Consider the following 27,198-nt stretch of genomic DNA (forward strand, 5'->3'; position numbering starts at 1 on the left):
TTTGTAAGGACAGCCCGTGACGCTGTCAGGGCAGGAGCTGTGGGGACCGGGGAAGGAAGGGGGAGAGGCTGCCCCGGGGGAGACAGTCACCAAGGGTCCCAGAAGTGCTGGCATTTAAGCCTGGGACCTGGGGGCTTCCCAGGTGGTAAAGAATCTTCCCAGTGGCAAAGGATCCACCAGACAACGCAGGAGACACAAGAGATGTGAGTTTGATCCCTGGGTCTGGAAGACTCCCCTGGAGGAGGAAATGGCAACCCACTCCAGTATTCTTGCTGGAGAATCCCATGGACAGAGAGGCCTGGGGGGCTACAGTCCCCGGGGCCGCAAAGAGCTGGACGTGACTGAGCATGCACGCCTGAGGATGCGGGGGCCGGCAGGGAAGGGGCAGGTGGGCAGCTGAGGGTGCGGGGGGAAGGGGACAGGATGGAGAACAGGGTGCAGGGCTTCCCACAGGAGTGATGCCACCTGGCCTCTAAGGGTGAGAGAATGACACGAGTCCAGCTTTCGGGCTGGTGTATGAGACGTGCCATAAAGTGCCAGCTGCAAGTCCCTCCTGCTCACCATGGGCCCAGGCACTGGAGGTGTGGGAGGAGAAAAGCAGAGAGAGAGAGAGAGAGAGAGAGAGAGGCTCTCCCAGGACCTCTGAGGGACCAGATTCGGGACGGGCAGGCCAGGCATCTGGCTGGAGGTGCCAGGTGGAAGGTGGGTGCAAGGTCCTAACACGAGGGAAGGGCCAGAGGCCAAGGTGGGGTCAGAGACGCACCTAGGTGGAGATGTCCACACCTGCCGGGCACAAAGGGGCCATCCCTGGTGGGTGCCTGCCAGGAAGCCCCCTCGGGTTTCGGCTGTACATGTATAAAGCATCCCCGACGAAAGCCTCTTCAGCGGTCATGCGAGATCAAACTCATGATGAACTTTTGGCGTCTGAGCTTACTCTGTTTAGTTACACTCTCTGGAGATACCGTCACGATTTTTGGCAACTTGCTCTACCTTAAGTGAAGTTGCTCAGTCGTGTCCGACTCTTTGCAACCCGATGGGCTGTAGCCTACCAGCCTCCTCCATCCATGGGATTTTCCAGGCAAGAGTACTGAAGTGCCATTTCCTTCTCCAGGGGATCTTCCCGACCCAGCGATCGAACCCGGGATTCCCGCATTGTAGGAATGCTCTACCTTGCAACTAGCTAACTAGCTACTAACTGTTACGATGGCGCTCACCCCTTGGAAAGTTTTCACAACATAATTGCCTATTTCTAGGAAATTTAATTCTGCATCCCTGCCTTGCCTCCCAGGGACCCGGGAGTCATCAGCCTCGTTCCCACGCTTGGCCAGGGCTGCAGCCCCTGGGGGCGCAGCCCGCATGATAGGGTACACATTGAGGTCAGAGGAGAAGGAAGGAAAGGAGAGGCAGGTCCCCAGGGCAAGAAGCCCCCCGACACTGTCTCCCCATCCTTGGGGTTCCTGCTGATGTGAACCCATGAGAACAGGTAAACGTCACCGAGCGTTCTCCCGGAGTTTGCTCTGCAGCGCTTGCTGACACGTGAGCTTTCCGCGGCCACATCCACAAGGGCCGATGGTACCTGACATTCCACACCCAGCGTTGTCCTGGTTGGGGGTGGGGAGAAGGAGGTGAACCGAAGCCAGTCATAGACGCACAGCCCCACCTGATGCTGGCACATCTCTGATGATTAACCCGAGACCATAAGCAGACTTTGAAGCTGTGCTAAATTTACTTTTGCTTACAGCAATGGCAATGTGTAAAACTTCCCACCCCTGAGAGAACGTCACTGGCGAGCACAGGCTTTAAAAAGGCCCACCTCTCCCCTCCCCCTTGATGAGTGCCAGCCACCTGCAGACACTGGCCTGGCTCACAGGACAGAAGGCACCCAGCACCTAGCACCCAGTTCCTCAGAAAGAGACTTTAGAGGGAAGAGAATCAGACTCTTGCAGTCAACAGCCCCCACCCCAGGGCTGTGGTGCTCTCACTGGAGAGCTCTGAGACCCCGGCTTAAAACACAATCACAAAACACCCAGCAGTGGGCGGCTTCCAAGAAGGCTCCTGGCATACTTAAAATAGCCACGAACTTCTGCCAAATCCCAGGCCCAGACTCCCAAGTGTTTACACGGCTGGATTTAGAAATCTGAAAATAAAACCATTGATTTGGACTTCTCAAAACCAATACCCACACTGGACCGGGCAGGGCAAAAAAACCATGAGCAGAGGAAAAAAAACACAGTGACCTCACCCAAAGATACAACGAGAGCAATGCACCCGCCCTGAGCTGACTCAGGTCCAGCACGTGCAGAGGCCTTGTCTCTTTCAGAGGAGCCCCAGCATCTGGCTGTCCCCAGGCACCACTCCTAGGCCAACAGGGTCACGTCAGTCTCAGATCTGCCTGCAAAGGCTGCAGTGTTCACACTGCCCATCCAGGGGCTAAGAATAAACTGAGAACCGGGACTTCCCTGGTGGCCCAGTGGTGACAGCTCTGAACTTCCTTGCAGGGGGCGCAAGTTTGATCCCTGGTTGGGCAACAGGGATCCCACGAGTCAGGTTGTGAAGCCAAAAATATTAAAAATAAAAAAAATAAGAATAAACCATGTCCCTTCCTGGTTATCATTTTTTTTCTTTTAAACTAAAATGTGCTGAAAACTTTCAAATGCAAAGCATCAAATGTTCCGATTGGAGCTCTGAAATTAAATGTAACCTACAAAGCCAGGCCTGCAGGTGGGGTGGAGGGGGGTGGGAGGAAGGGGTGTGGGGCCTATGGCCACCACAATCTCAGAAGTCCACCTGGGCCAGACCTTTAAAAAGAAGGTTCAGTTCAGTTGCTCAATCATGTCCAACTCTTTGCAACCCCATGGACTGCAGCACACCAGGCTTCCCTGTCCATCACCATCTCCCAGAGTTTGCTCAAACTCATGTCCATCGAGTCAGTGATGCCATCCAACCATCTCATCCTCTGTCGTCCCCTTCTCCTCCTGCCTTCAATCTTTCCCAGCATCAGGGTCTTTTCCAACGAGTCAGTTCTTCGCATCTGGTGGCCAAAGTATTGGAGTTTCAGCTTCAGCATCAGTCCTTCCAGTGAACACCCAGGACTGATCTCCTTTAGAATGGACTGGTTGGATCTCCTTGCAGTCCAAGGGACTCTCAAGTCTTCTCCAGCACCACAGTTCAAAAGCATCAATTCTTTGGTGCTCAGCTTTCTTTATAGTCCAACTCTCACATCTATACATGACTACTGGGAAAACCATTGCTTTGACTAGACTTTTTTAACTTAAAAAGAAGGTATTTTCACCTTTAAAAAGAGTGGGGTGGGGCAGGGGTCAAAGTCCTGTAGCTCTAACTTCGCAGGGTTCTTTGTTTCAGAAATCTGTATTTAAGCCCTCTGAGCAGTAAAAGTGAAGCCAGTGCATTGACCCCAGGCACCCATGCATTACTTATTGTCTCCCTTTCATTATTAAAAAGCAGAGACATCCCTTTGCCAACAAAAGTCCATACAGTCAAAGCTACGGTTTTTCCAGTAGTCATTTACAGATGTGAGAGCTGGACCATAAAGAAGGCTGAGCACCAGAGAATTGATGCTTTCAAACTGTGTTCCTGGAGAAGACTGTTGAGAGTCCCTTGGATGGCAAGGAAATCAAACTAGTCAATCCTAAAGGAAATCAACACTGAATATTCACTGGAAGGACTGATGCTGAAGCTGAAGCTCCAATACTTTGGCCACCTGATGTGAAGAACTGACTCACTGGAAAAGACCCTGATGCTGGGAAAGACTGAAGGCGGGAGGAGGAGGGGACGACAGAGGATGAGATGGTTGGATGGCGTCATCGTCTCTGAGCAAACTCTGGGAGGTGGTGATGAACGGGGGGCCTGGCGTGCTGCAGTCCACGGGATACAGAGTCAGACACGACTGAGTGGCTGAACAACTACACTTTTACCAAACACATGCAGCTGTTAGATAACTTTACTATCAGATAAATTCAGTCCAGGGAAAAAATAGTACAGAAGAATTTTTAAAACCACTACCAACACCCGAAAACATCCCCAAGTGTTTAATACAGCCTGGAAAGCAAACCAGCCAGCCCGCGTGCACCGGCAGCCTGGGGTTCAAAACCCAGCTCACTGCCCACCTGCTCGGACAGCATCGGCCTCAGCCCTGCCAGCCAGGACTCCACAGGTGTGAACACACACATACACAGCACACACACTCGCTCGCCAGTCTACCACCATCCCAGCTCAGAAAGCCAGAAATCACAGGGGAATCCAGGGAAACCGCCTTGATCTTTTTATGACGAGTTTTGGTTCAAGAAGCTGCCCTAGAGAAGGAATGGCAACCCACTCCAGTATTCTCGCCTGAAGAATCCCATGGACAGAGGAGCCTGGAGGGCTACCGTCCATGGGATCACGAAGAGTCGGACATGACTAAGCAACTAATACTTTCAACTCTGAGATGCAGGAGGCAAGGTAGGGAACATCCCTGTTAAGGGACTGACAGCTTGAGGCCCGTGAGAAATTACATCTTCGAAGTAAATGACAATAGAAAGGGGGGAGGGCAGTAGAACAAAGACCCGAGACAACCGGATTCTGCCCGGGCCAGAGACCACCAGCCCACGCTGCCCCATCCCCGCGGCGCGCAGACCCGCACGCGCTCTGCCTGGCGCTCCTGGCATGGTCCCCAACTGTACGGTTCCAGCTGCACAGAGGCACTGCCGTCGTGAAACCCTGCCTGTTCATGAAGACGCCCACCGCTGTGTCAGGGCCTAAGAGCCTAAGGAGATGAGGGACTCGGGCCCCACCACCCAGGGGGCTGCAGAGTGACAGGGAGGACACAGCAGCCTAAGTCTTCCCAGCACGTGCCTTCCAGCCCCCAAGGCCCGAGATCACCTCTGTGCAGCAGCGAAGGTCATCGGAGCAGCAGCTAAGCGGGAGCCTGGGAACCCCTGACTGATGGGGGCTCGGGCACCCTTCCCAATCTCCCCGTCCATCGCCACAGACAGCTCCACAGACCTCTCTCCACTGATAACCCGTCGGCCCTATTGATCTGCGGTTGCAGGAATCAATGAATCAACAAAAGCAGAGCGCTCCCGACAGCCCAGCCCGGAAAACATCATGCAGGTGTGGCGGCTGCTAATTGCCTTACTGTGACACAGCAAAAACAGTTTAAAAATAAGCATCATCGGCCTGGTCCTCAAATAGCAGAGTCTAGTGGCAGAAGCTCCCAGGGCAGGCAGGGGATGAGGGATGGCCCCGTGGCCCCGTCAGGGGTCCCAAGCGCCTGCAGCTCGGTCCCTTCACTGCACAATGCTGGGCACTGCTGGACAGCCCCGCCCCTTGAAATAAACTACAGTTTCTATTTCAGCCGTGGTGACCCCCGACCAGGCCGTAACAGGCACAAGCCATCGGGCACAAACAGGACAAAATTTCGTTTCACCGGAAACGACACAACAGACTCTCAAAGGGCCCGGGGTGTGAGTGGTGGAAGCTGATCTTTCTTCTGAACACAGTCTGCACCTGCTGGGCACACTGAACACCCAGGGAGAGGCAGAAAGTTCCAGAAGTGTGTTATGGGCAGAGGGGCTGGCAATGCGAAAGGCAACTGAGCTGTGGGGCCCTCCCTGACCCCGGGACCCGGGGAATGAAGGGACATGGCTGGGACAGGCAAAACGCGCCCCCCACACCCAGGACCCCCCAAAGGCATGCTGAGACCTGACACCTCACTCACGGACACCTCGACTGGCCACAGGCCCCGAAGACGGGGCGCAGTCCAGACCTGACTGTCCCAGGGCAGAGACCAGAGGATAAATCCAGGGAACAGTCTTCTATGACAGAGCCTAAACTCCTGGGGACAGGTGCTGCCCCTCAAGACAGATGCTTGGTGCTGAAATCCTGCCTTCCCTCAAGTCTGCTCAGATAAATCTCTGGCTGTGTCCTGTGAAGCAAGAGGGTATTCCTGTTTATTTTGGAAATGGAAGAATCGAAAAGCTGACAGGTCATCTAAACAAACAAGGTGCCTTTCAAAGGCTGGTCACCAGTATAAATGACTTTTATCTGCAAGTTTTATCAAGTTGCAACGGACATGCACCAGGAACATCTAAGTCTGGAAATTCACCTGAAATGGATTGTCAGCCGGTATCTAAGGTGAAGGGCCCTTTTAGGATTTACCAGGCATTAGGCACAAATCATATTATCACCCCAAAGGCAGACCAGCTACAAATAAAAGTCAGGCTTCAGAGGCAGCTGGAGGTAATTTCTGGACATAAAAGGCATTGGTTAACACCTGCCACCCAGGAAGCCAAGACTGAAAGCCTGACTTGGCCTGATGGAACCTGAGGGCTTAATCTCCTTCCCAGAGATCGATAACACTCTAAAGACTCGGAAGAAAAGGAAAATGCCACAAAACTCTCCCGCAGTGTGGCAAACTCATGCCTCAGGAATGCAGATCTGCTCAATACCAACCACGTGGGCTTCCCAGGTACCACAGTGGTAAAGATTCTGCCTGCCAATGCAGAAGACATAAGAGACACGGGTTCAGTCCCTGGGTTGGGAAGATCCCCTGGAGGGAGGAAGTGGCAACCCACTCTAGTACTCTTGCCTGGAGAATCCCATGGACAGAGGAGCCTGGCAGGCTATAGTCCATGGAGTCACAGAGTCAGATAAGGCTGAATGGCAGAGCACACACACACACCTGGATTCTTCAGCTGAGAATGGCATGCACTTTCAGGGCTGGGCTCTGAAACTTTCAGAGCCGGGGCCCACCCCTTCCTGGCTTCCCTGGGCAGAGGCTGCTACAGCCCCCCACCCAGCTGACCTTTAACCTGCAGGTCTGAGAAGCAACCCCATATGTAATGTCATGAGATTCATCAGGATGGAGTGGATGGGGAATTAGGGAAGGAGGGTATGCAAAAATCTTTCCTATGAGCCAGAATTTGGAAGTGGCCTTTGAATCTGCCGGTCAGTGGCTCATGTCCAAACCTCCCCCAGGGGTTGCAGGTAGGCACGTACCCTTTGCAGGGGCGGGGAAGGAAGTGAGCCTCAAGGATCAGCACGTGCAACTCTCAATCCCAGCTTCCTGACCTACCGAGTAAGGTACTCGTGAACTTCCAATTTTTAACTAACTTAAATATTAAGAATCAAATATATTATTTTATGAATTGTAAAATGTTACATATATATGCATAATGTATGAATTGTAAATAGAGTAAATATTAAATAGTAACCAAAATTTAAACATATGTATTTCAGAGCAATAAAAGAGGCAAGTACATTTGGAGAAAGAAAAAGAAAGTCTAGTGGAACCTAAATTGTGACCTCGTTCCAAGGGGTCATTTTTACCCATTTCACCTTAAACAGAAGAAATGAATCTTTCACTGTAAAGGAAAGTACGCCTTTTCACGTACACAGCAGCACCCTACTCGCCCCGCTTACTGGCCAGGGAATCAGCAGCTCCCACGAGGCGGGAATGAGAGACACGTTCTTGGTGTCCCTGCTGCTCTGAGCCAAAGGGTAGCGCACACACACCCTCACGCCAACCTCTCACCTCCAGCCCGGAGCTGCCATCAGCCCCTGCGTTCCAGGAACACAGGAAACCGAGGCACAGAGAGGCTACAGAACGTGCCTGAGGACGCACATCCAGAAACACAGCAACGCCAGGCGCCTGGCACCAGGAGCCCTGTCCCCAGCTGACAAGCCACACGGGTCCGTGACCAGCTTGAAAGAACTTCACATGAGCCTACTGGCACTCCGTAAGAACATAAGGAAACCAAACTCAGCAGAGCAGCCTCACAGGGTAAAACGTGCTCACTACCAGACCCTCTGTCAGATGCGATGTGATGTGTCATGGGTGGGACACAACAGATCTCCCGGATAGTCTCATGCTGATTCATCTGTGAATGATCTACCCCAAAAGGTCAATAATACCCCACCGGAGTCCTCGGATCGTGGAAGGCAGGGTGAGGACGCAGCACTCAGAACAGCTCTTAGAAATAAACACATTTGGCTCGTATCAGGAATGACACGAATCCATGTGCTGCAGACGGAGCTAACTCTCCCAGTTACACAGATGAAGAAGGGGGAAAAAAGCAGCAGCCAGAGAAAGAAAAAAGACCACTCTGCTCTCCCCACTTAAAAACTGAAGACACAACAGTCAACAACTTAAAAAGAAGCAGTCAAAGTGAAGATCATCAAAAAACACAGGATGAAGCAGCAGAAACAAAATACAAGGTTAATTCAAACTCGTAGTCTTGAGAACGCATTTGCCCCACTTGGGCAAAGTTACATGTCAGAGCAACCACAAATCCAAGCATAGCCACATATGCGATATGTTCTATTTGGGGTCTTTTGCAAAACAAACAAACAAACAAAAACACACACATTACAAGCAATTATTCTAAAGCAAAGCTGCTGGGCCACACAGTTTAGGACGTTTTTCCCCACACTCAGTCTGACCTTCCTGAGGAGGAGAAGGGGACAGAGGATGAGATGGTCTGACGTCATCACTGACTCGATGGACGAGTTTGAGCAGGCTCTGGGAGATGGTGAAGGACAGGGAAGCCTGGCGTGCTGCAAGTCCATGGGGTCGCAGAGTCGGACAGGACGGAGTGACTGAACGACGATGACAACTGGCCTTCCTGAGAATCAGTCACAGGGACTCACTCTACTTAAATCAACAAGGCAGCTGGACCTCAGGGCAGTGAAATGACTTCTCAGGGCGCCTTAAGCCTAAGTTTGCAGCCAAGACCAAAAGGATTCCCCTGACTCCAGAAGCTGCACCCTCTCCATGTGGCAACGTCTCCCACGATAAACAGAACATTCCTTCCTGCCACCATCATCGTGTAACTCACATATCCGAAATCAGTTCTAGGCAAGAATGCTAAGAGAAAGCAAAGAAAGAAGCATGGGCTACAGAAGAATCAGATTAAGGTGAGGCTGGGACAGCACCCATCACCATCCTTGAAGCCAGAAGGACAAAGGACATCAGGATCATGGGTTGGGGGGGGGTCTCAACAGGGGCCCAGGAAGCAAAGCCAAGCCACGGGGGCAGCTGCCACCTCTGGGCATGGCCGGAGGGGGCGGGGCGCGGGGGATGGGAGCAGACTTCCTTCTAGGTCTGAGATAGATGCTGCTGTGCTGTGCTTGGTTGTATCTAACTCTTTGTGACGCTGTGGACTGCAGTCCTCCAGGCTTCTGTGTCCATGGGAGTCTCCAGGCAAGGATACAGGAGTGGGCTGCCATGCCCTTCTCCATGGGATCTTCCCAACCCAGGGATCAAACCCAGGTTCTCCTACACTGCAGGCAGATTTTTTACCATCTGAGCCACCAGGGAAGCCCAAGACCACCAATTCCAGGCCCCCAGATAATGAACACAGCCCCCCTTTCAACATCCCCTGATTCTGCTGTGTAGGGAAGCCTCCGGTGACTGGGAACAACCCGTGTAAAGAGGCAGCCAACTCCAAGTGTGAAGGCTGGCTTGTGCCTTCCGAGACCTGAGTCAACCTTTCCCTAATGCATCTCCCTCACCAGTGACTCCTGGGTCCATGTTATGTCTGCTTCTCAAAAACTGGGAGACAAGTCTCCAGGCTCCTGGGTTTCCCTTCCAAATTAAAAATCCCCTAGTGTCTTTGAATGAACTGGGCTTCCAGAGCCTTCTGTGAACCAGATCAAGAAAGCAGATTAGGCATCTCCTTTTAAATGCAAGGGAGGTCAGAGTCAAGTATGGTTGCGACTCTAGTCTGGAACCTAAAATAACTGGAAGGACGAGATATCTGAGTATCCAGGAGCTATGGCTGAGCCGTGGGCACCACTGAGAGCGCCTGCCTTGCTGAGTCCACCACTCCACCAGTGACCTGGCCAGGACTGAGGCTGCAGGAAAGCAGGTTACAAGTGTAAAATCCTGTCACACGTGTCTCACAGACTGACTTTTCCATTGTTTAAGAGCCCTTGCCAATTGGAACAGGAAGGTCCCAGAAGGATAAACACCCACCATCCCCCACGTCCATCCACTGACCAAGTGGCGTCTGGGTAATTCTGGTCTGACAACAAGAGGGCAGAACTGCATCAGAGGCTGGTGGCATTGTTTGCGGGGTCAATCCTTAAGTGTCAGCCCTTGCGATGACAGGCACAGGGGGCGAGAAGGAACATAAGACGCCCTTTGACAAGCATCTCAAACAGATGAATGTCCACGCACATGAACGTGAATCCCACTGGCCCATGGAATAAAGGGAGCGGCCCTACAGGTCAATCAGACGACTGAGCCAGCAGAACCTCGCACCTGACAATCGCACCGGAAGCAGATTCGGTACTTCCGCAGAATTCTCAACAAAGGATGGGAAGGAAGGGACCCTCTTTTCCCCTTTCCCTCCCACCAGCTGAAGTGTGCCTCTTGAAATTAGCTTCACTGGCCAGATAAGGGGAAGCCAAATAATTGCTTCCCAAGCCTCTGGCTGGTACACCCTGGGACTGCAGGAGTGACTGGGGCTCCCATCCTCCAATCCACAAAGCTCACTTCTTCCGTAAGCTTTCTGAACCTTCAGATCCAGGAGGAAATGTCAGAATTGAAAAACCAAGGCAAAAAAAAAAAAAAAAAATCAACAAGGAGAGATGAGAAAACAAAAGGTCAGGACGCATCTTTGAATTAAAGCCAGGCAAACCAAAGGATGCGTGCTAACACTTTTTAAACTCTACAAGCATTTACAGTTTTGTCTTAAGCAAAGTATTAACAAGAGAAAAGAGAACAAATGGGAAAGCCCAGGTCGATGGAAATGTATGAGAAGGAGAATGTCTCGGACGGTAACCTACAGACAGGGAAGTATCATCGCCAGCCTACACTCTGATGTGAGCTGAACAAAACCTAGACTGAAACGATGTTGGGCAGATGGCACTTTCTCTCAAAATGATGCAAAGACAATAATCGCCCTCCTCTGTGCTAATCTGTTGACCTTAATACCAATTCTGTTCATCACCTGGGGATATAACTGCAGCTGCACATACTTTATCTCAATTGATGCCCTAAATAAATAAAACCTTTTTCATTATTTTACTGTGTCACCATTTTAAATAAATATAATTTTTCACATAATTACAGAAAAAGAATAACAATAGCCTAAAAGCAATTTCCCATCATAAACAAAAAACTCATGCCAAAAAAGGAAAAAAGGATAAATAAACCTCCTGGAAACCAAAACATTCTTTTCAATCCCTGACAATGGCATTAATCAGATAGATTGGGGAAACAGGAATCTTTTTTTTTTTAAATAGGAATTAATTATAGAAATCTCAACCAACTTGCTGATCGAGAATCTCCTCTTTTCTACCTGGTAAACTCCTACTGATCCTGCAAGACCCAAATCATTCTATCCCTCTGGGAGGCCTTCATTTACTCCATCCCCTCTTTATGGACATTTGCTCCCTTTTTTGGTGTCTCCAGTCATTTTGTTAGTTCTTCCCACAAACTCTTATTACAAGTCAATGTGCCAAGTCCAATGCTCTTCATTCTGCATAAGGAGAAGAATGGGAAACCCAGAAGGGACTCACTGAACACTAGAGCTGGCAGGATATTGGACCTTCTGACACACTAGGGCTAGTGTTTAGACAGTAAAGAATCTGCCTGCAATGTGGGAGATCCAGGTTTGATCCCTGGGTCTGGAAAATCCCCAGTAGAGGGGAATAGCAACACGCTCCAGTATTCATGCCTCGAGAATCCCATGGACAGAGGAGCCTGGGGGGCTAGAGTCCACGGGGTTGCAAAGAGTTGGACATGACTGAGTGACCAACACTTTTTCTCACTTTTCAATAATCAGACCTTACTGTAACATGTTAGGGTCAGTGCTCCAATGGAGGTCTGCTGTGCAGAGAAATACAGTCGAAACTTCCCCAAAGTACCCATGAAGCTGTGGTTCACAGGATTCACTATCTTCCCCAACAGGCTACAGACCTCGGAAGACAGGAACTGTGCCCTATCTCTGCAGAGTACACGATAGAAACTCAAATGCCTCTGAATGCAACAGAACAAGAAAACAACCAAAAATACAAAGCGGTACCAGTGCTTTACAGTTGGGTCTTAAACTTCCAAACATTTTTAACTGCATAACCAACCAGATGGCTGCACTGGGCCCATGTTAAAACTGGAGGATTCTTCAGCAGAGGCACTTTCGAACATTCCTTTGGGGACAGGATATTCCAAGCGCAGGTTGAGATCAAGAAAGACGCTGACAGGTGACTAGGCTGAAGCGTGGGCTCCAACCAGAAAAAATTAAGATGGCAAGACACAGCCCAAACCTCCAGTGCACACGGAGATCTCTGGCTGCCCCGCGAGGCTCTGCGTCTCAGGTGGGCCATTCCGTCAGGAAAACGAGTTGTCAACCTTGTAAGTAAAACAATGGGGATTTTCCTAAATGTCTACCTGAAATCATTAACTTAAAAAAAAAAGTGAATTCCAAAACGCTGAGTATGTAATTAGTTCAAAATGTCTCAAACAAGAAACTTCAAGTGACACTCTTTCTTTAAAGCCCTGAATGTCCTTCTCAGCAACAAATCAAGTTTTAAAATGCAGCATGGAAACATATACATTACCATATTAAACAGAGAGCCAGTGGGAATTTGCTCTCTGACACAGGTAGCTCCAATCAGGCGCTCTGTAACAACCTAGAGGGGAGGGATGGGGAGGGGCGTAGGAGGGAGGTTCAGGAGAGGGGACAGGTGTGTCCCTGTGGCTGAGTCATGGCTCATGGATGGCAGAAGTCAACACAATATTGTAAAGCAATCATCCTCCAGTTAAAAATAAAATTTTAAAAAGGTACCCAAAAAATGTATCAAGTTATTTTAGTCATTTCATTGTTGCTTCACCTCCCCACTGAAGAGTTTAAAAAAAAACAACAACTATAAAACAGTCTCTCTGCCTACACAAATTGAATGATGCAAATCAAGAAAATCAAAAATTAAACAGCAAAGCCACTCATCAAAACGTGTCGTCAAAACTCAGTTGTAAATGACTAATTTAAAGAGCTAATCTCAGTCCGGGCTATCAATGAATCACTTTATTGCTGTAATCAATCCTCCCAGACAGCAACAGAACACGCCAAAAACACGTGTGGCCCTGGCCTGGCATTGCCCACAGCTGGTCCCAAAGAGTATCTGCAGGCTGGCCAGGCCAGCGCCAGCGAGTGACACCCTACAGCCTAATGAATCATTCATCATTTGATCTTCCTTTGTATTAAATTATACTGGTGTCAACAGACTCTGCCCGTTACATGCATATCAATTAACAGGAAACTGCCCTTGAACTGACGGAAGGCCTCTCTGAAACAGTCTTTGTTGTTGCCGTCGTGTCAGTCCTCAGTCGTCTCTGATTCTTTGCAGCCCTATGGACTGCAGCCCGCCAGGCTCCTCTGTCTATGGGATTCTCCAGGCAAGAATACTGGAGTGGGTTGCCATTTCTTCCTCCAGGAGATCGTCTGGGCCCGGGTGTCAAACCCGCATCTCCTGTAGTTCCTGACACAGGCAGGTTCTTTACCACTGAGCCACCAGGGGAGCCCCTGAAACATTCCAGGCCTTCCTAACAGTTAGGAATCTGAGGACAACAGCCCTGGAACCCCGGGAGGTGAAGGATACCCATCACTGGGGAGAAAGGGGAAGAGCCTCCTCAATGGACAAAACCACTGCTGCTCTGCTGCTCAGTCACTTCAGTCGTGTCCGACTCTGTGTGACCCCATAGACGGAAGCCCACCAGGCTCCCCAATCCCTGGGATTCTCCAGGCAAGAACACGGGAGTGGGTTGCCATTTCCTTCTCCACTCCAATGTGTGAAAGTGAAAAGTGAAAGTGAAGTCGCTCGGTCGTGTCCGACCCTTAGCGACCCCATGGACTGCAGCCTACCAGGCTCCTCCATCTATGGGATTTTCTAGGCAAGAGTACTGGAGTGGCTTGCCATTGCCTTCTCCGGGACAAAACCACTAGGGATTAAAAACTACGAGAAATCATCCCATAACAGTAGAAGCTTTTAATCTTTAACCCTCAGTTCTGTTCAGTTGCTCAGTCCTGTCTGACTCTGAGGACCCCATGGACTGCAGCACGCCAGGCTTCCCTGTCCATCACCAACTCCCGGAGCTTGCTCAAACTCAAAAATCTTTAATCCTAAAGCCTTGAATTAAGGTTTTAAGAAATCCATAGTAATGTGATGCATGAACCTGTGTGCATTCTTAAAATCAGACTCTAACCATCTTACAAAGGTACCTGGTCCAAGACTAAGCAAATTAACCCTAAGAGGCCAGTTACATAATAATAGGTAATATTTTAAAGTTCCTTTCCAAGAGTCAATTCAACAACTTAACAGCTGAGGGATTTCCTAGGCAGTCCAGGGGTTAAGACTGTGCACTTCCGATGCAGGGGGCAGGGGTCTGATCCCTCGTCAGAAATGGCATGGCCAAATTAAAACAGATTAACAGCTGGCAGTGAGTAACAGAAGGAAAACTTGCCCCGTGACAAACCTCCTCTAAGGTCCTTTACACTTACAAGGGCGTCAAGTCTGACGCAAGGTGGCTGAGATTTAAAGCTAGTGACTGCTCCTCTTCAAACACATCCCATCACAGGTCTGCAAGAGCTTACCTGTAACTCTGATATCCAAACAGGTCTGAAGGTGGAAGCCTGACTCACAAGTGCTTAGCAGCCTCTCGGTGACAAAGCGTATTTATCACACTGAGCGTGAGCATCTCCAGCTTTGCTGCACTTTGTCAGCGTCTGATTACAGGGTGCTGCCCGACCTCACAGGCCACGTTCTGCCACACACACCACTTGGCCTTCCTTGAGTCCTCATCTTCCAAGTCTGGCAAACCCGCCTGGCTCCATGGTTTAAGGCGCTACAGACACTCACAGGGAAGACGGAGCCTGGATTCTACGGCGCGGGAATGCTACCGAGAGGATTCTGCCCCAAATTCAAAACCCCATTTAAACAGCACCTAGATTCTGCATAATCTGCGTCACGAGAAGCAAGTATGATAAAACGAGAAAAGCAAAAAGCTGTGCGGCTACACCTTTTCCTTGGAATTAGATACAGGCCTTACAAAAACCCTGAGAACACTTACGCTTCAAGCCTGTTCTCCAAAAGACAGGCGAAGAAGTAGTTCTGTGAGTACCTAGAACTGCGAAATAAGGCCCTAGAGTTCTGACGGCCTGTCTTCTAATCTAGTTCGTGAACATTCGTTTTCCCACACAACGCGTAAGGCTAGAGGGTTACTCTCAGATGAAAGTAATTCCACGCTGAGAAGGAAGGGCTACAGGAACAAAGCAACCCCGTGTCATTTTAATTATTACTATTGCCATTATTTTATATACTGCCCTAGAGAGAACAAAAATTCCCGATACACTTCACAGCTTTACTATTCCAAACCGACTATCGATCTATTTGACCAGAAAGGAGACACCCCAACCCCAAAGCTTCCACCTTGCCTGGATAGCCACCACAACGGAGCACGTGCTTCCTAAGTGGTGTGTGGCCAGCTCCACGCCCCCCACCGCCTTCCCATCGCTGGAGATGTACTTGTCTGGAACTCAGGCAGCTAATTACTATTTTCTACAAAGACTGTGAGAACAAAGATGCAAGCCTTCTATCAGAGGAAGAACTGCCTGCAGAGCTGAACTTCCACCTAACACAAGTGACGGCAGCGGTAGCTTATTACAAACCAAGGGTCTCAGCTTTCAATAAGTGAAATAACTTGTGTTGTTTTTAATATTTTAAGGGCATGTGGGAAGGGATGGGAAAATGGTGGGAGTCAAATGCAGTGCCTTCTAAAAAATTCCAGGGCAGGTTAAAGCAAAAGGTGTGTGCAGCAAGTTAACTACAGAGAACTACAGAGAACTGCTATACCCTCATTAATCAAAAAATTCAGATTTTAACACACTGCACACTTGACCGCTTGGTTCCAAACATCTTCTGTCACCTGAGGATGAACCGGAGCGGACGGGAACATGACATCACCTGCCTTCAGCTTACCTTAAAAAGAACTTCAGTAAGGGCAGTGGTTTCTTTGTGTCGGTTGGTTTTAATATACGGCTTGGCAGCCAGCTAACCTGTGAAGTCCACTAAGGAGGAACACTGTCTCCAGGGTGGGGAGTTAGCAGCTGAGAACCTCTAATTAAAAATCCACGCTGCAGTGCTTCACCCACCTCCATCTCTCCTGGCAGCAGAGTTTGGTAATTAGCAGAAAGGACATTACTAACGATTTCTCGGTGGTGGAAAACGCAGCCGGCCAATATTCTCAGACATCGCTCACAGCCCTCCCCGTGAGAAGAAGGGTGCAACAATCCAGCCATGCCCCTGCGCCTGGCCTCTTCCCTTTAGGGTGCTGCCCAGGCACGCAGAGTTTTGCTGTTTCTGGAGAATTCTGACTCCCGAACAAGTACCAGAAGGTCAGTTGATTCTTGCAAGAGAGTATTACATCTGCCTCCAGAACCTTCTCTGCCATCCTTCTGGCAGAATATAGAACTGAGATTTCAAAATAGGCTGTGGGGCTGTGGTTTTCCTGCCTAAATGTTAGCATACATTCCCAGGAAACAGAGTCGGGGCACAGAGGTGCTCTCACTCCATGACACCACTTGGCAGGGAGACCGTGGGCAGAGACCCAGCTCTGACCACTGGAGCAAACCCTCTCAAGCAGCAGGGCAATAGGTGAGCGAGGCCACACAGCAGCATTCGCAGACGGTGGCGTCTGCAGAGACCAGCCTGGGACGCGGGAGGAAGAAATTAACCAGGAGGAAGCCGCCTCTCCCGGCCAGGCAGCATCACCTTCGTGGTGGCTTCAGGGGCCGAGCCCGGGGTCCCTGGGGCAGCCCACAGGTATCACAGGAGGCACGCGCGCAGTGCAGCCCGAGCTCACGGAGAAAGAGGGCTGCGCCAGCAGCTGCGGGAGAAAGACACCGCTGGGCAAGGTGATGTCTCCGCAGACAAGCTCACAGTGGCCTCAGTGACACCAGCACACGCGGCCGGGAGCAGGGGCGGTCAAGAACTTCCCGACCCGCAGGACGACTGTGGGGGGCGGGCGGGGGAAGGAACCCGCAGTGCCGGAGTCCACTCCCTGCACGGCCACCTGCCGGCCAGTGACCCGGGAGGATCGGGCCCTGATCGCTCCCGACCAAGCCCCGGCGTGCTCTACCAGGCAGGCCGCTGCGGAGACCCCCACCCCACTCCGGCCCTCCCCTCCCCGGGCAGCGCTGCCCACCTCTGCGCGGGGACCCGTCGATGCTCTCCGCGCTGGACGAGTGCGCGTCGGCCGGGGCCCGCCGCAGGCTGCTGAAGTAGCCGCGCGACCGCGACGCGCCGCTCCGCGGAGACGGCCCGCCGCCCGGCGCGCCGTCCCTGCGCGCGAAGATGCCGCTGAAGAAGCGCAGTAGCCGGTGCTCCGACGCCGCGCCGGGGCCCGCGGCCGCCGCCCGCGCGCGCTCCAGCCGCTGCAGGTCGCTGTTGTCCAGCGTGCGGTTCTTGCTTTTGCTGCGCTCCCAGCGCTCCAGGTCCGAGAGCGCGTCGTTCTTGCTGAGCACCTCACCCACGTCCAGGGTGTTGCGCTTCTCCGAGGTGGGCTGCCCCGAGGCCGCGGGCTCCAGGGCAGCGACGCAGTCGGCCACCTCCTCCCCGCCCGGCGCCCAGGCCAGGCTCCCGGAGCTGCTGTAGGGCCTCCCGCGGCCCAGGGCCCGACCCCGCGGCGCCTCGGGTCGGCTCCAGTGCCTTAAGCTGAGGCTCCGCCGCAGGGGCGCGGCTCGGGCCCCCTCCACGTCCGGGCTGCCCGGCGCGGGCGAGCCGGACCCCTCCTCCACCTCCTCCTCCATGGCCCGGGGCCTGCCGCTCCGGTCCTCGGGCTCCGGGCCGCGTGCGCAAGGCCGGAGCCGCCCGAGTTCCAGCTGCCCTGTGCTGCGGGTGCGGAAGGTGCGGAAGTCCCAGGCGCGCGGCGGCCGGCGCTCCTCCGGGTCCTCAGCGCCCGCCGCCTCCTCCACGAGCCGCCCGGGCGCGTCCGGGGAGCGCGCGGGCCGGGGCCTCCGAGTCGGCCGCGGGTCGGGGCCGCCGGGGCCCGGCGCGTCCAGCTGCTCCTTTCTGACCATGGTCACGGAGATGCGATAGACGGTCCTCCTGGGGGGCGGCCCGCGCGGCATCGCGTCCGCGGGCGGAGACGCGGGTTCGCCGCTGCCGTCCAGCAGGTACATGTCGCCCCGGGCCGCGGCCGCCCGCCAGGGCTCCGCCGCATCCAGCGCGCCGCCGGGCCGCGCCGGTCAGGGCCCGGTCGCCGGGCGAGGTGGGGAGGGCGGGCGCGCCCGGAGAGGGTCCACGCCGCCCCGCTCGCCGCGAGGGGAGGGGGCGCGCTCAGGCTGCGGGAACGGTGCCCCTGGCGCCCGCCAGCCCCTGCGCCGCGCGGCCCGAGTGAGGGGGTCCGGGCCCGGGGCGCCGAGCCATGGGCTGGCGGGACCCGGCGGGCGATCAGGCGCGGGGCCGGCTTCGCCGGCAGGTGCGGTCGCGGCGCGCGGGGCCCGGGGCGGGCGGCGGCGCCCGCGGCTTCATTGTCTACGGCGCGGAGCCCGCTCGCATCCTCCGGCCTGGCCCGCACAGTCCGCAGCCTCCGCCACTCCCTGGGTTCGGGACGCGCGGGCAGCTGCGCGGGCCGCGGGCGAGGGGCGGCGGTTTAAAATGGAAATGCGCGCCGGGGCGGGGCGGGCGGGGGGGCCCGACCAGCAGGGACCGCGGGCCGCGCGCCCAGCCCGGCCGCCGAGTGCCGGGAGCGCGGCGGCGGCGGCGGGCGCGCGGATCGGCGGTCGGGTCTAAGCGCCGGGGTGGATCGCCGCCGCGCGGACCGGAGCCTGGGGTCGGGGTGGAGGTGGGGGCCGCATATGGGCTCTTCTGCCAAAGAAAACAAAATTTGCGCCCTCTGTCACCTACTGAGGATTTTTACGAAGACCCTATCCTCATCAAGGTGCTTTAAAGAAGATACGACTCAAGAGGCTTGTTTTAAAAAACAAAGTATCTTAGGTACCGGTTCTAACTTTACAAAGGAGCAATAATGCATTCCTAGTAAGGGCCCAGGAAGGCAACATCAGGCAGGCGATGGGAGTGCGGGTCACATCAGAGCCTTCCAAACAGAGGACCCGCAGTTTCACTCCTCATTAATATTTTGGAGTATTTTCCCAACGTGGAGGGAAACCTCCCGACAGCCAGGCATTTGCTGTCTGGGGTCAGAGGCAAGAGAACACAGTGTGGAAGAGGAGAAGGAAGAAGGCTGGCCTGTCCCAGCCCTGTGAGCTCAGGGATCGGTTTTTTGTTTTTTACACCTGTTAAGTAGGGATGGAAAAGGGAACAAACGAAAAACCCAGTACCTAAACTCTGAGCATTCTTGTGAGGACTGAATTAGCTAAGACGTATGTGCAGGCTTTCTGTGTAAGCACGAAGTATTTGCCTTTAATATCTAATGTTGGTTTTTCTGCCATCTTCCCCCGCCCACAACCTGTTTCTTGGCTTTCTAGATACTGGCTCTCCGTATTATCCAATGGAGCACGATATTCAATGGACTTGATCCACGTATTAGTTCTTCGTGATGTCCTGAACATAGATCTCTCCAGTTCGCTTGTTTAAAAGTTTCAGAAAGAAAATATTTCATCAAACTGGATGCTTTTCTACAGCCTTCTCTAGGCCTGAAAATCCCAAGACTGCAGAGAGGTGGTTTCTAGGAAAAGTGCTGGGAGGCCAAGCTAGGTGTGACCGTGGGATTAGACAGCTGTTTGCAAATGCTGATTTCCCTTCTTTAATCTCTTGGATAATTACTGGGCACCTATTGTGTTTATGGCAGGGAAGACGCTATAAAGATGAATCTCTCTTACAAAGGAGGTTATAACCTAGGAAATCTGAATTTTACCTCAGTGAAATGAGATATTTGGACTTGATGAGATAAAAGTTAGTTGAGTTTATTTTATAAAAGATACTTTATGGTATAGAGGATTCTAAGGGCAGTGAAAATACCCTGTACCCTGAATGATAGATATGTATCATTATATATTTGTCCAAACCCATAAAATATGAACACAGAGACTGTTATACAGAGTAAGTCAGAAAGAGAAAAACAAATTTTGTATATTATTGCATATACATGGAGTCTAGAAAAATGACACTGATGAACCTGTTTGCAGGGCAGGAGAGAGACACAGGGAACTGACTCATGGACACAGGTGGGGGAGAGGGCGGGACGAACCGAGAGAGGGGCACTGACGTGTGTGCAGGGCCGTGTGTGAGACAGCCAGGGAGGAGCCACCGTGCAGCTCAGGGCTCACCCTGGGGCTCCATGACAACACAGACGGGGGCGGGGGGGGTTCAGGAGGGGACGGACATGTGCTCGTGGCTGGGTCACGTGGATGTATGGCAGAAGCCAATGCAATACTGTAAAGCAATTATCCTCCAATTAAAAATAAATTTTACAAATGTTTAAAAAGAGTGAACCCTAATGAAAACTATGGACTTAGGGGGATGATCAAGTGTCAGTGTTGCTGATGTGTGGGATGGCATGTGTGTGTGTGTGTCTGTGTGTCTGTGTGTCTGTGTCTGTTAGTCGCTCAGTCATGTGAGACTCTTGGCGACCCCATGGACATGTAGCCCGCCATGTGGGATGGTGTCTGTGTGTGTTTCTGTGTCTGTGTTTGTCTGTTAGTCGCTCAGTCATGTCAGACTCTGACGTGTGGGATGGTGTGTGTGTGTGTGTGTGTGTGTGTGTTAGTCACTCAGTTGTGTCAGACTCTTGGTGACCCCATGGACTGTAGCCCACCAGGCATGGGGGCGGGATAAATGGAAAGTCTCTGTACCTTCTGTTCAATATTGCTATGAACCAAAAGCTACTCTGAAAAATAAGCTTTTTTAAAAAGTACTTTAAAACTCATTTGACCACCCTCAGAGGCCCTACCTGGACACACAATCGCCACCATCATCGACTCAAGCTCCATCCCCCTGCCCCTTGCACTCGAGGATCCAGGAGTGGTGCCTCTAACGTGTCCTCACTGCAAAGATAGGGGACCCCGGGCAGATCAGCCTTGCCCCCTTTGACAAGACCCACAAACCACCAACCTCTCCCACTAGAGCTGGACAGGAGTCATCCACCAGAACGAGGTTTCTAGAACCCATAGGTCAGGGGAATGTGTCGGTTCAGAGAGAGGGTGAGTGCTTTCCCCAAGGCTACACAGCTCGTCCCTGAGAGCAGAACCCGAGCCCACTTCCACGCTTCAGTGTCATTTATTCTGTCAGCTTTCTGCTTTGTGCACGTCAGAGAGAGAAATGGCGACTGTTACTGAATTTCACCCTGAGTGAGTGAGTGAAAGGCGCTCTGTCGTGTCCGACTCTTTGTGGCCCCGGGGACTACACAGTCCATGGAACTCTCCAGGCCAGAACACTGGAGTGGGTAGCCTTTCCCTGCTCCAGGGGATCTTCCCAACCCAGGGAGCGAACCCGGGTCTCCCACATTGCAGGCAGGTTCTTTATCAGTTGAGCCACAAGGGAAGCCCAAATTTGACACTAATTGAATACAGATGATACCACAACATGTCAGCAAATCTTCACTTATTCATTGCCCCATTTGTTGAATTTATTCATCAAATATATATATTGAGTATCCACTGTGGCACTCTGCAGTGAGGAGGCAAGGTCTCTGATCTCCAGAATTCACAAACCCGTGAAAAAGGCTGCAGTTCTCAAGGCCAAGTGATGGAACACACAAAGACAGGAGGCTGAAAGGATGGTACAGGTACCCCGTAATGGACGAGCACCCAGAGACAGCTGAAGCCTCCAACCTTACAGCTGTCGAGACCTAAAGGTCCACCAGGTCTGCAAGCAGAGAAACTAAAATTCAACAATGCAGAGACACTGGATCTTTGTTAGGACCAGGATCCAAGACCTGAGCTTAGCCTGGGGTCTGTTCTCACCATGACAACTTCAAAATATTAAGATGAATTTTAACATGAAATCAGCTGGCCCATAATTAAGATATAAACTACATCTTGATATCTGGGGCATTCATTAAAGTCCAACAGTGGGGGCAGGGGGTGGCCAGCATTTCTTTAGAACGTTAATACTGTGCAGTTGGGCTTCCCTGGTAGCTCAGCAGTAAAGAATCCACCTGCCAACACAGGAGACGTGGGTTCGATCCCTGGGTCAGGGATATCCCCCAGAGAAGGAAATGGCAACCCACTCCAGTATTCTTGCCTGGAAAATCCCACTGGACAGAGCGGCCTGGTTGGCTCCAGTCCAGGTGGTCACACAGAGACAGACGCAACTTCAGGACTAAACAACAAGCAACACTGGACTGTTGGGGTCCTTCCAGTCCCTCCGTGATTGTCTCAAATCCAGCCCGGGTTTTGCACTTTGCCGTGGGAGGCCGCAGGCTGCAGAGTAGAAGGTTCCATTTGATCCACCTTAGATGACACTGAAGGAGCGAGCTGTTTCTGCTCCAGCCATTCACTATCTTTCGGAGCTTTCAGCCTCTCTGGCAGCACCCGTTTTCCACCCCAATTATAGTGATTCCACGTGGGGCCCGGTCTGCACCAGAAAAACCTGGGAGAATGGCTTCTCCCTACCGCTCTGGACACATGGGCTCTTCCGAGGCTCAGCCAGAACCTGCCACTCCAGAATCTAAATCCTCTTTCTCACAGCCAGACCTGCCTTTGAAAAATAAAAATAATTATACTATATGTGTTCAGGTGGGCATGGCACTTTCATCTTCCTGTTGCTTTTAAAGCAGCCCCTCTAGGCCATTACTTCTTGAATTTTTTCCAGCCATGGAGTATATCTGTATCACCATTTGGGCTTTTAAAAAAAAGAGGGAGATTGGGGTTGATCTTACTGCCACATCAAAACCGAGCAGCAGGCAGGCAGTCAAGCAAAGCCCTGATACTGCAGAGATGCTGGTGTCAGAGAGGGAAGGACTGCAGAGGGAGGTCCAGGAGAAGTGGCCTGCCCTATCTACACCCCCAGACCCCCATTCATCACCCCTGGCAACTGACGTCGCTCTCCCAGCCCCAAGCTGATAAAGGTCCTTTGGCCACCCTCCTGTGACATTCCAGTCCCAGGCCATCTCTAGCTGCCTACAAATGAAACGTCCCTGTATGAAAATGCTACCTCGCAAGCCTTCCTAGAGTTGATCAGCCTTGTTTAAAAGGAAGCCCCTGGTAGACCACAGAGCCATCTGCTCCACGAGCTGCCTTTCCAAATAACAGAACACGCCAGCCAGTCACCACGTTTACAGCATCTTGGCAGAGCCCCATCTGTGGACCACAGAAACCACCGCCCCCCCACCGCTGGCCTTGTCCTGGCCTCTGCATGCCTACCCCCCAGGAGCCGACAAAGATCCCTGCCTGCTGTCACAGGGCCTGTGACGGTCTCTTTTCTCGCAGCAGGCTGACTGACCAATATATACAGGAAGCAAAGAAAGAGATGTGTGTTTTCCTGAACAATTCCCTATCAATCTCTTTCAGCCAGAGACTCAAGTCAGATGGAGGAGTGCAGGATCTAGATCTAGGATCTGCTGCAATGCTCAGCCCCTGCCATCACCCTGCCGGGACTGACCTCGTCAGGGACCCCGCTGTCCCTTGTTTTCGAAACTGCAGGTCAAAGTGGGACTCAAGGGAGAGACCTTTGAGTCCCAGAAGGACGAAGCTCACGCTCAGTCCCTGAGCAAGGACATTCTGATCCAGCCCCATGAAAGACCATGGGGGGCCTCCGAGCACCTTGCCAGCATCTTCCCTCAAGGACCAACAACAGTGCAGTCGCTGCCAGCCTAGTGATGGGACCAAGTGATGTGTATGGATGCACAGACTTCTGAAGGCCTGTGCGCCACACTCCTCAGTTTTAGCAGGAAGCCCCCATGGTGTATCCGCAACGGGCAAGACAGCCAAGCTCCAGACTTGAGAGTGAGGAAGTGGGTCACACTACTGATCACCACCGAGCCTGGTTTGACGGCAGGAGAACGCGTTTTCTCAGTCCACTGCCTGCCCAAAGGCATCCTCGGATCCGAGATTCGGGCAGTTCTGCCTACATGGAAGCCAGAGAGCTGGGTGCCCCTGCGGGCGGGCAGGGCAGAGGAGGGTGGGAGAGCCACCCCTGCAGTGTCCTGCCAGGTTTCTCCAGGGACCTTCCTGCAGATTCCAGATGACTGTTGATTGACAAGATGCTGGCAGTCGGCACCATGCTTGTGCAAGGGTGAGCAGAGCTCTCACACTTGACTCGCAGAGGAGTTCGTGTTCAAGACGAATCACGAATGGCCACCCTGACAGTCAGTGGACCAGGGATAAGTGTTACTTGAGTTAAGAAGCAGGTGGGTAAGAGAAAAGCAGAACACTAGTATTTCTACCTGAAACACTCAAGAAAAGGTTTCCAAAAGGGAAGTGGTATGTGGCTTTCATCCACAGAAGGGTGCGTCCACCACGGCGCTCTGGGCATCCTGGGCTGGTTCCTTCTTGGTGGGGCCTGTCCTGTGCATCGTAAAATGTTTGTTTAGCAGCATCGCTGGCCTCTACTCACTAGACGCTGGTGGCAACCCACACACACACACACACACACACACCCCCCGCCCCCGCAGTTGGCAGATACTGGCAAACGTCTCCTGGGATAACAACGCCCCAGGTGGGAAACCACAAGTCAGGCACAGGCCAGACACACTCATGTGGAAAGGAGACGAGGGATTCCCGTCTTCTTGACTTCTCATTTTACCGTTTTACTCATTCAACCAGTCCCGCCTGCTTCTGCATGTCATCAAGAAAAGCTCTAGACAGCCTCTCTATAGAAAGAGAAGCAATTATTTCTAGCAAATCTCTCCCAAAATATGAAGAACAGCAGCAGTTACAGAGGAGGCCATCTGTGAAAGACACGTCATCACTTATGATTGGTTTAAATGAGTAAGTATCAGGAATGTGATTAGAATGCTGGAAAGGAAAAATATGAGGTTTCACCTCTCTTAATTACTTAAAATCCAAAGCAGCGTGGTATTGTGTCTAATCAGAAAATGTCTTAAGCAAGACGCTTGAAGGTTTGGGCCCAGGAGTGCGTTCCAGCATGGCCCAGGCGTGAAGCGAGCACCTGAGCACATGTGAGACCGCCGCTCCCGCCATGAGCCCCTGCAGAGACTGTGTGTAGACTGGACATGCCACAGATCCAGGCCGGGAGACACCTTGTCACACAGTCCCCTCCTGAACTAGCTCAGGGTGACCATCATTCCGTTCTTTGCAAATGGGAGCCACTGTTTAAATTACAGCAAGCGAGGGCGGGAAGAGATCTTCAGTCAGTTCAGCCGCTCCGTTGTGTCCGACTCTTTGTGACCCCATGGACTGCAGCAAGCCAGGCTTCCCTGTCCATCACCAACTCCCAGAGCTTGCTCAAACCCATGTCCACTGAGTCGGTGACGCCATCCAACCATCTCATCCTCTGTCGTCCCCTTCTCCTCCCACCTTCAATCTTTCCCAGCATCAGGGTCTTTTCCAATGAGTCAGCTCTTCGCATCAGGTGGCCAAACTATTGGAGTTTCAGCTTCAACATCAGTCCTTCCAATGAACACTCAGGACTGATTTCCCTTAGGATAGACTGGTTGGATCTCCTTGCAGTCCAAGGGATTCTCAAGAGTCTTCTCCGGCACCACAGTTCAAAAGCATCAATTCTTTGGTGCTCAGCTTTCTTTACAGTCCAACTCTCACATCCAAACATGACTACTGGAAAAACCACAGCTTTGACTAGATGGACCTTTGACCCATTTCACAGATAAAGCAGCCAACTCCATGGGAAGCCACCTGCCTGAGGTCACAGCAGAGGATCAGAGGGCCCTGCATACAGCTGGGACAGGAGCCCCCAGGAAAGGTCTAAAGCGAAGCGGAAACCGCAAGTCCACTTAAGCAGGCCAGTGATGAGCAGCTTTTGATTTCAGAAACATGCCCGTGTCAGGGAGGAGTTAGGTCCTCACTCTCCAATACAGGAATGTGTCAGAATCGTCGTCATGGTCTTGCTAAGTGTCAGGCAAAAGAGACTTAAGCTAGAATGAAAGCCAAGCCTATGAATTGTCACCTTATGGAAACAAACACCAACCCCTGCTGGAGTGACAACCACAGTGGCTCCCACCCACGGCCACCGTGGGGCTCCCAGCAAGGATGCTCCCCTTTCTTCCATCCGGCCTCCAGCTCTCTGCGGCGTTTCAGCCGAGGAGTCAGAAGGATTTAATCAAGGGTACCACACAACGGTGCACCTGTCCCTTGAACAGCTGCAAAGCAACCCTGGAATGTGTGCGGAGCAAACCCAAGTAACTCCTACAGATTACCTAATCCTCCCAGTCTGCGAGGGCAAGAGGGGCTGAGCCCACCTGCTAACATTTTCCTCTGCAGGATCCCATAGGAGGGACCCCCTCATAATAACATCTGCCCGACGGGGCGGTCCTACAGACATGGCAAGCAAAACCCTGGCGAGAGTCTGTAGGGACCCTCCTGACAGCCTCTGCTGCTGCTACTAAGTCACTTCAGTCGTGTCCGACTCTGTGTGACCCCATAGACGGCAGCCCATCAGGTTCCCCCATCCCTGGGATTCTCCAGGCAAGAACACTGGAGTGGGTTGCCATTTCCTTCTCCAATGTGTGAAAGTGAAAAGGGAAAGTGAAGTCGCTCAGTCATGTCTGACTCGTAGCGACCCCATGGACTGCAGCCTACCAGGCTCCTCCGTCCATGGGATTTTCTAGGCAAGAGTACTGGAGTGGCTTTTCATTGCCTTCTCCGGACAGCCTCTGCAGTGGAAACCAATGCCAGGAACTGGCAAAAACCAGCCACCTGAGTGTGTGTGTGACAATGGCTGGGTGTTTTCCAAGCTGCTTTTTGGACCCACAGACCCCCAAAGAGTCGTAAAATCCAGAACTCCTGGGAAACGAAAAGTCGAGGACACAAATAATGCCCTGGGAATTATCAGCATGGTGACAAAGCTCACCTTTATGGAGAAAAAGCATATTTGAACAAGAGTTCTCACGACTGCAGCCCATGTGGAAGCTGGCTGCAGAGATATCTGGAAATCTCTCATCTGTGCCCAGGGACGTAAAGGTTTGATATGTTCTTCTCTGAATGCTGAAAACAGCATGTTTAAGATGCCTGTGTGAAGCTCAAATCCACCCCCTACCCCAAATCCACAGTGGGAGACACGTGATCAGCCTCCTGCCTTCATTTGCTGAGGTGTCACCAG

General features: G+C 52.2%; 1 protein-coding gene across 7 annotated transcripts in view; it reads right to left on the reverse strand.

Annotated features, from left to right (window-relative positions):
- The window catches only part of AGAP1 (ArfGAP with GTPase domain, ankyrin repeat and PH domain 1), a 570,436-nt gene that overhangs the window by 389,911 nt on the left and 153,327 nt on the right, over nucleotides 1–27,198 (reverse strand). For 2 of the 7 annotated variants that reach the window (XM_088835097.1, XM_088835101.1), the window contains exon 1: nucleotides 17,204–18,603. The exons of 3 other annotated variants lie outside the window; for them this stretch is intronic. In XM_088835097.1, coding sequence (XP_088691223.1) covers nucleotides 17,204–18,179 — 976 coding nt within the window. In that variant the 5' untranslated portion in view covers nucleotides 18,180–18,603. Of the gene's footprint in view, nucleotides 1–17,203; nucleotides 18,604–27,198 lie in introns of those variants that run through there. 2 more of the 7 variants (XM_055401858.2, XM_055401857.2) reach the window with 1 other exon arrangement.

This window comes from Moschus berezovskii, chromosome 4 (assembly GCF_049115385.1).
Source record: "Moschus berezovskii isolate FMDL1 chromosome 4, NW_MosBer_1.0, whole genome shotgun sequence".
Lineage (NCBI taxonomy): Eukaryota > Metazoa > Chordata > Mammalia > Artiodactyla > Moschidae > Moschus > Moschus berezovskii.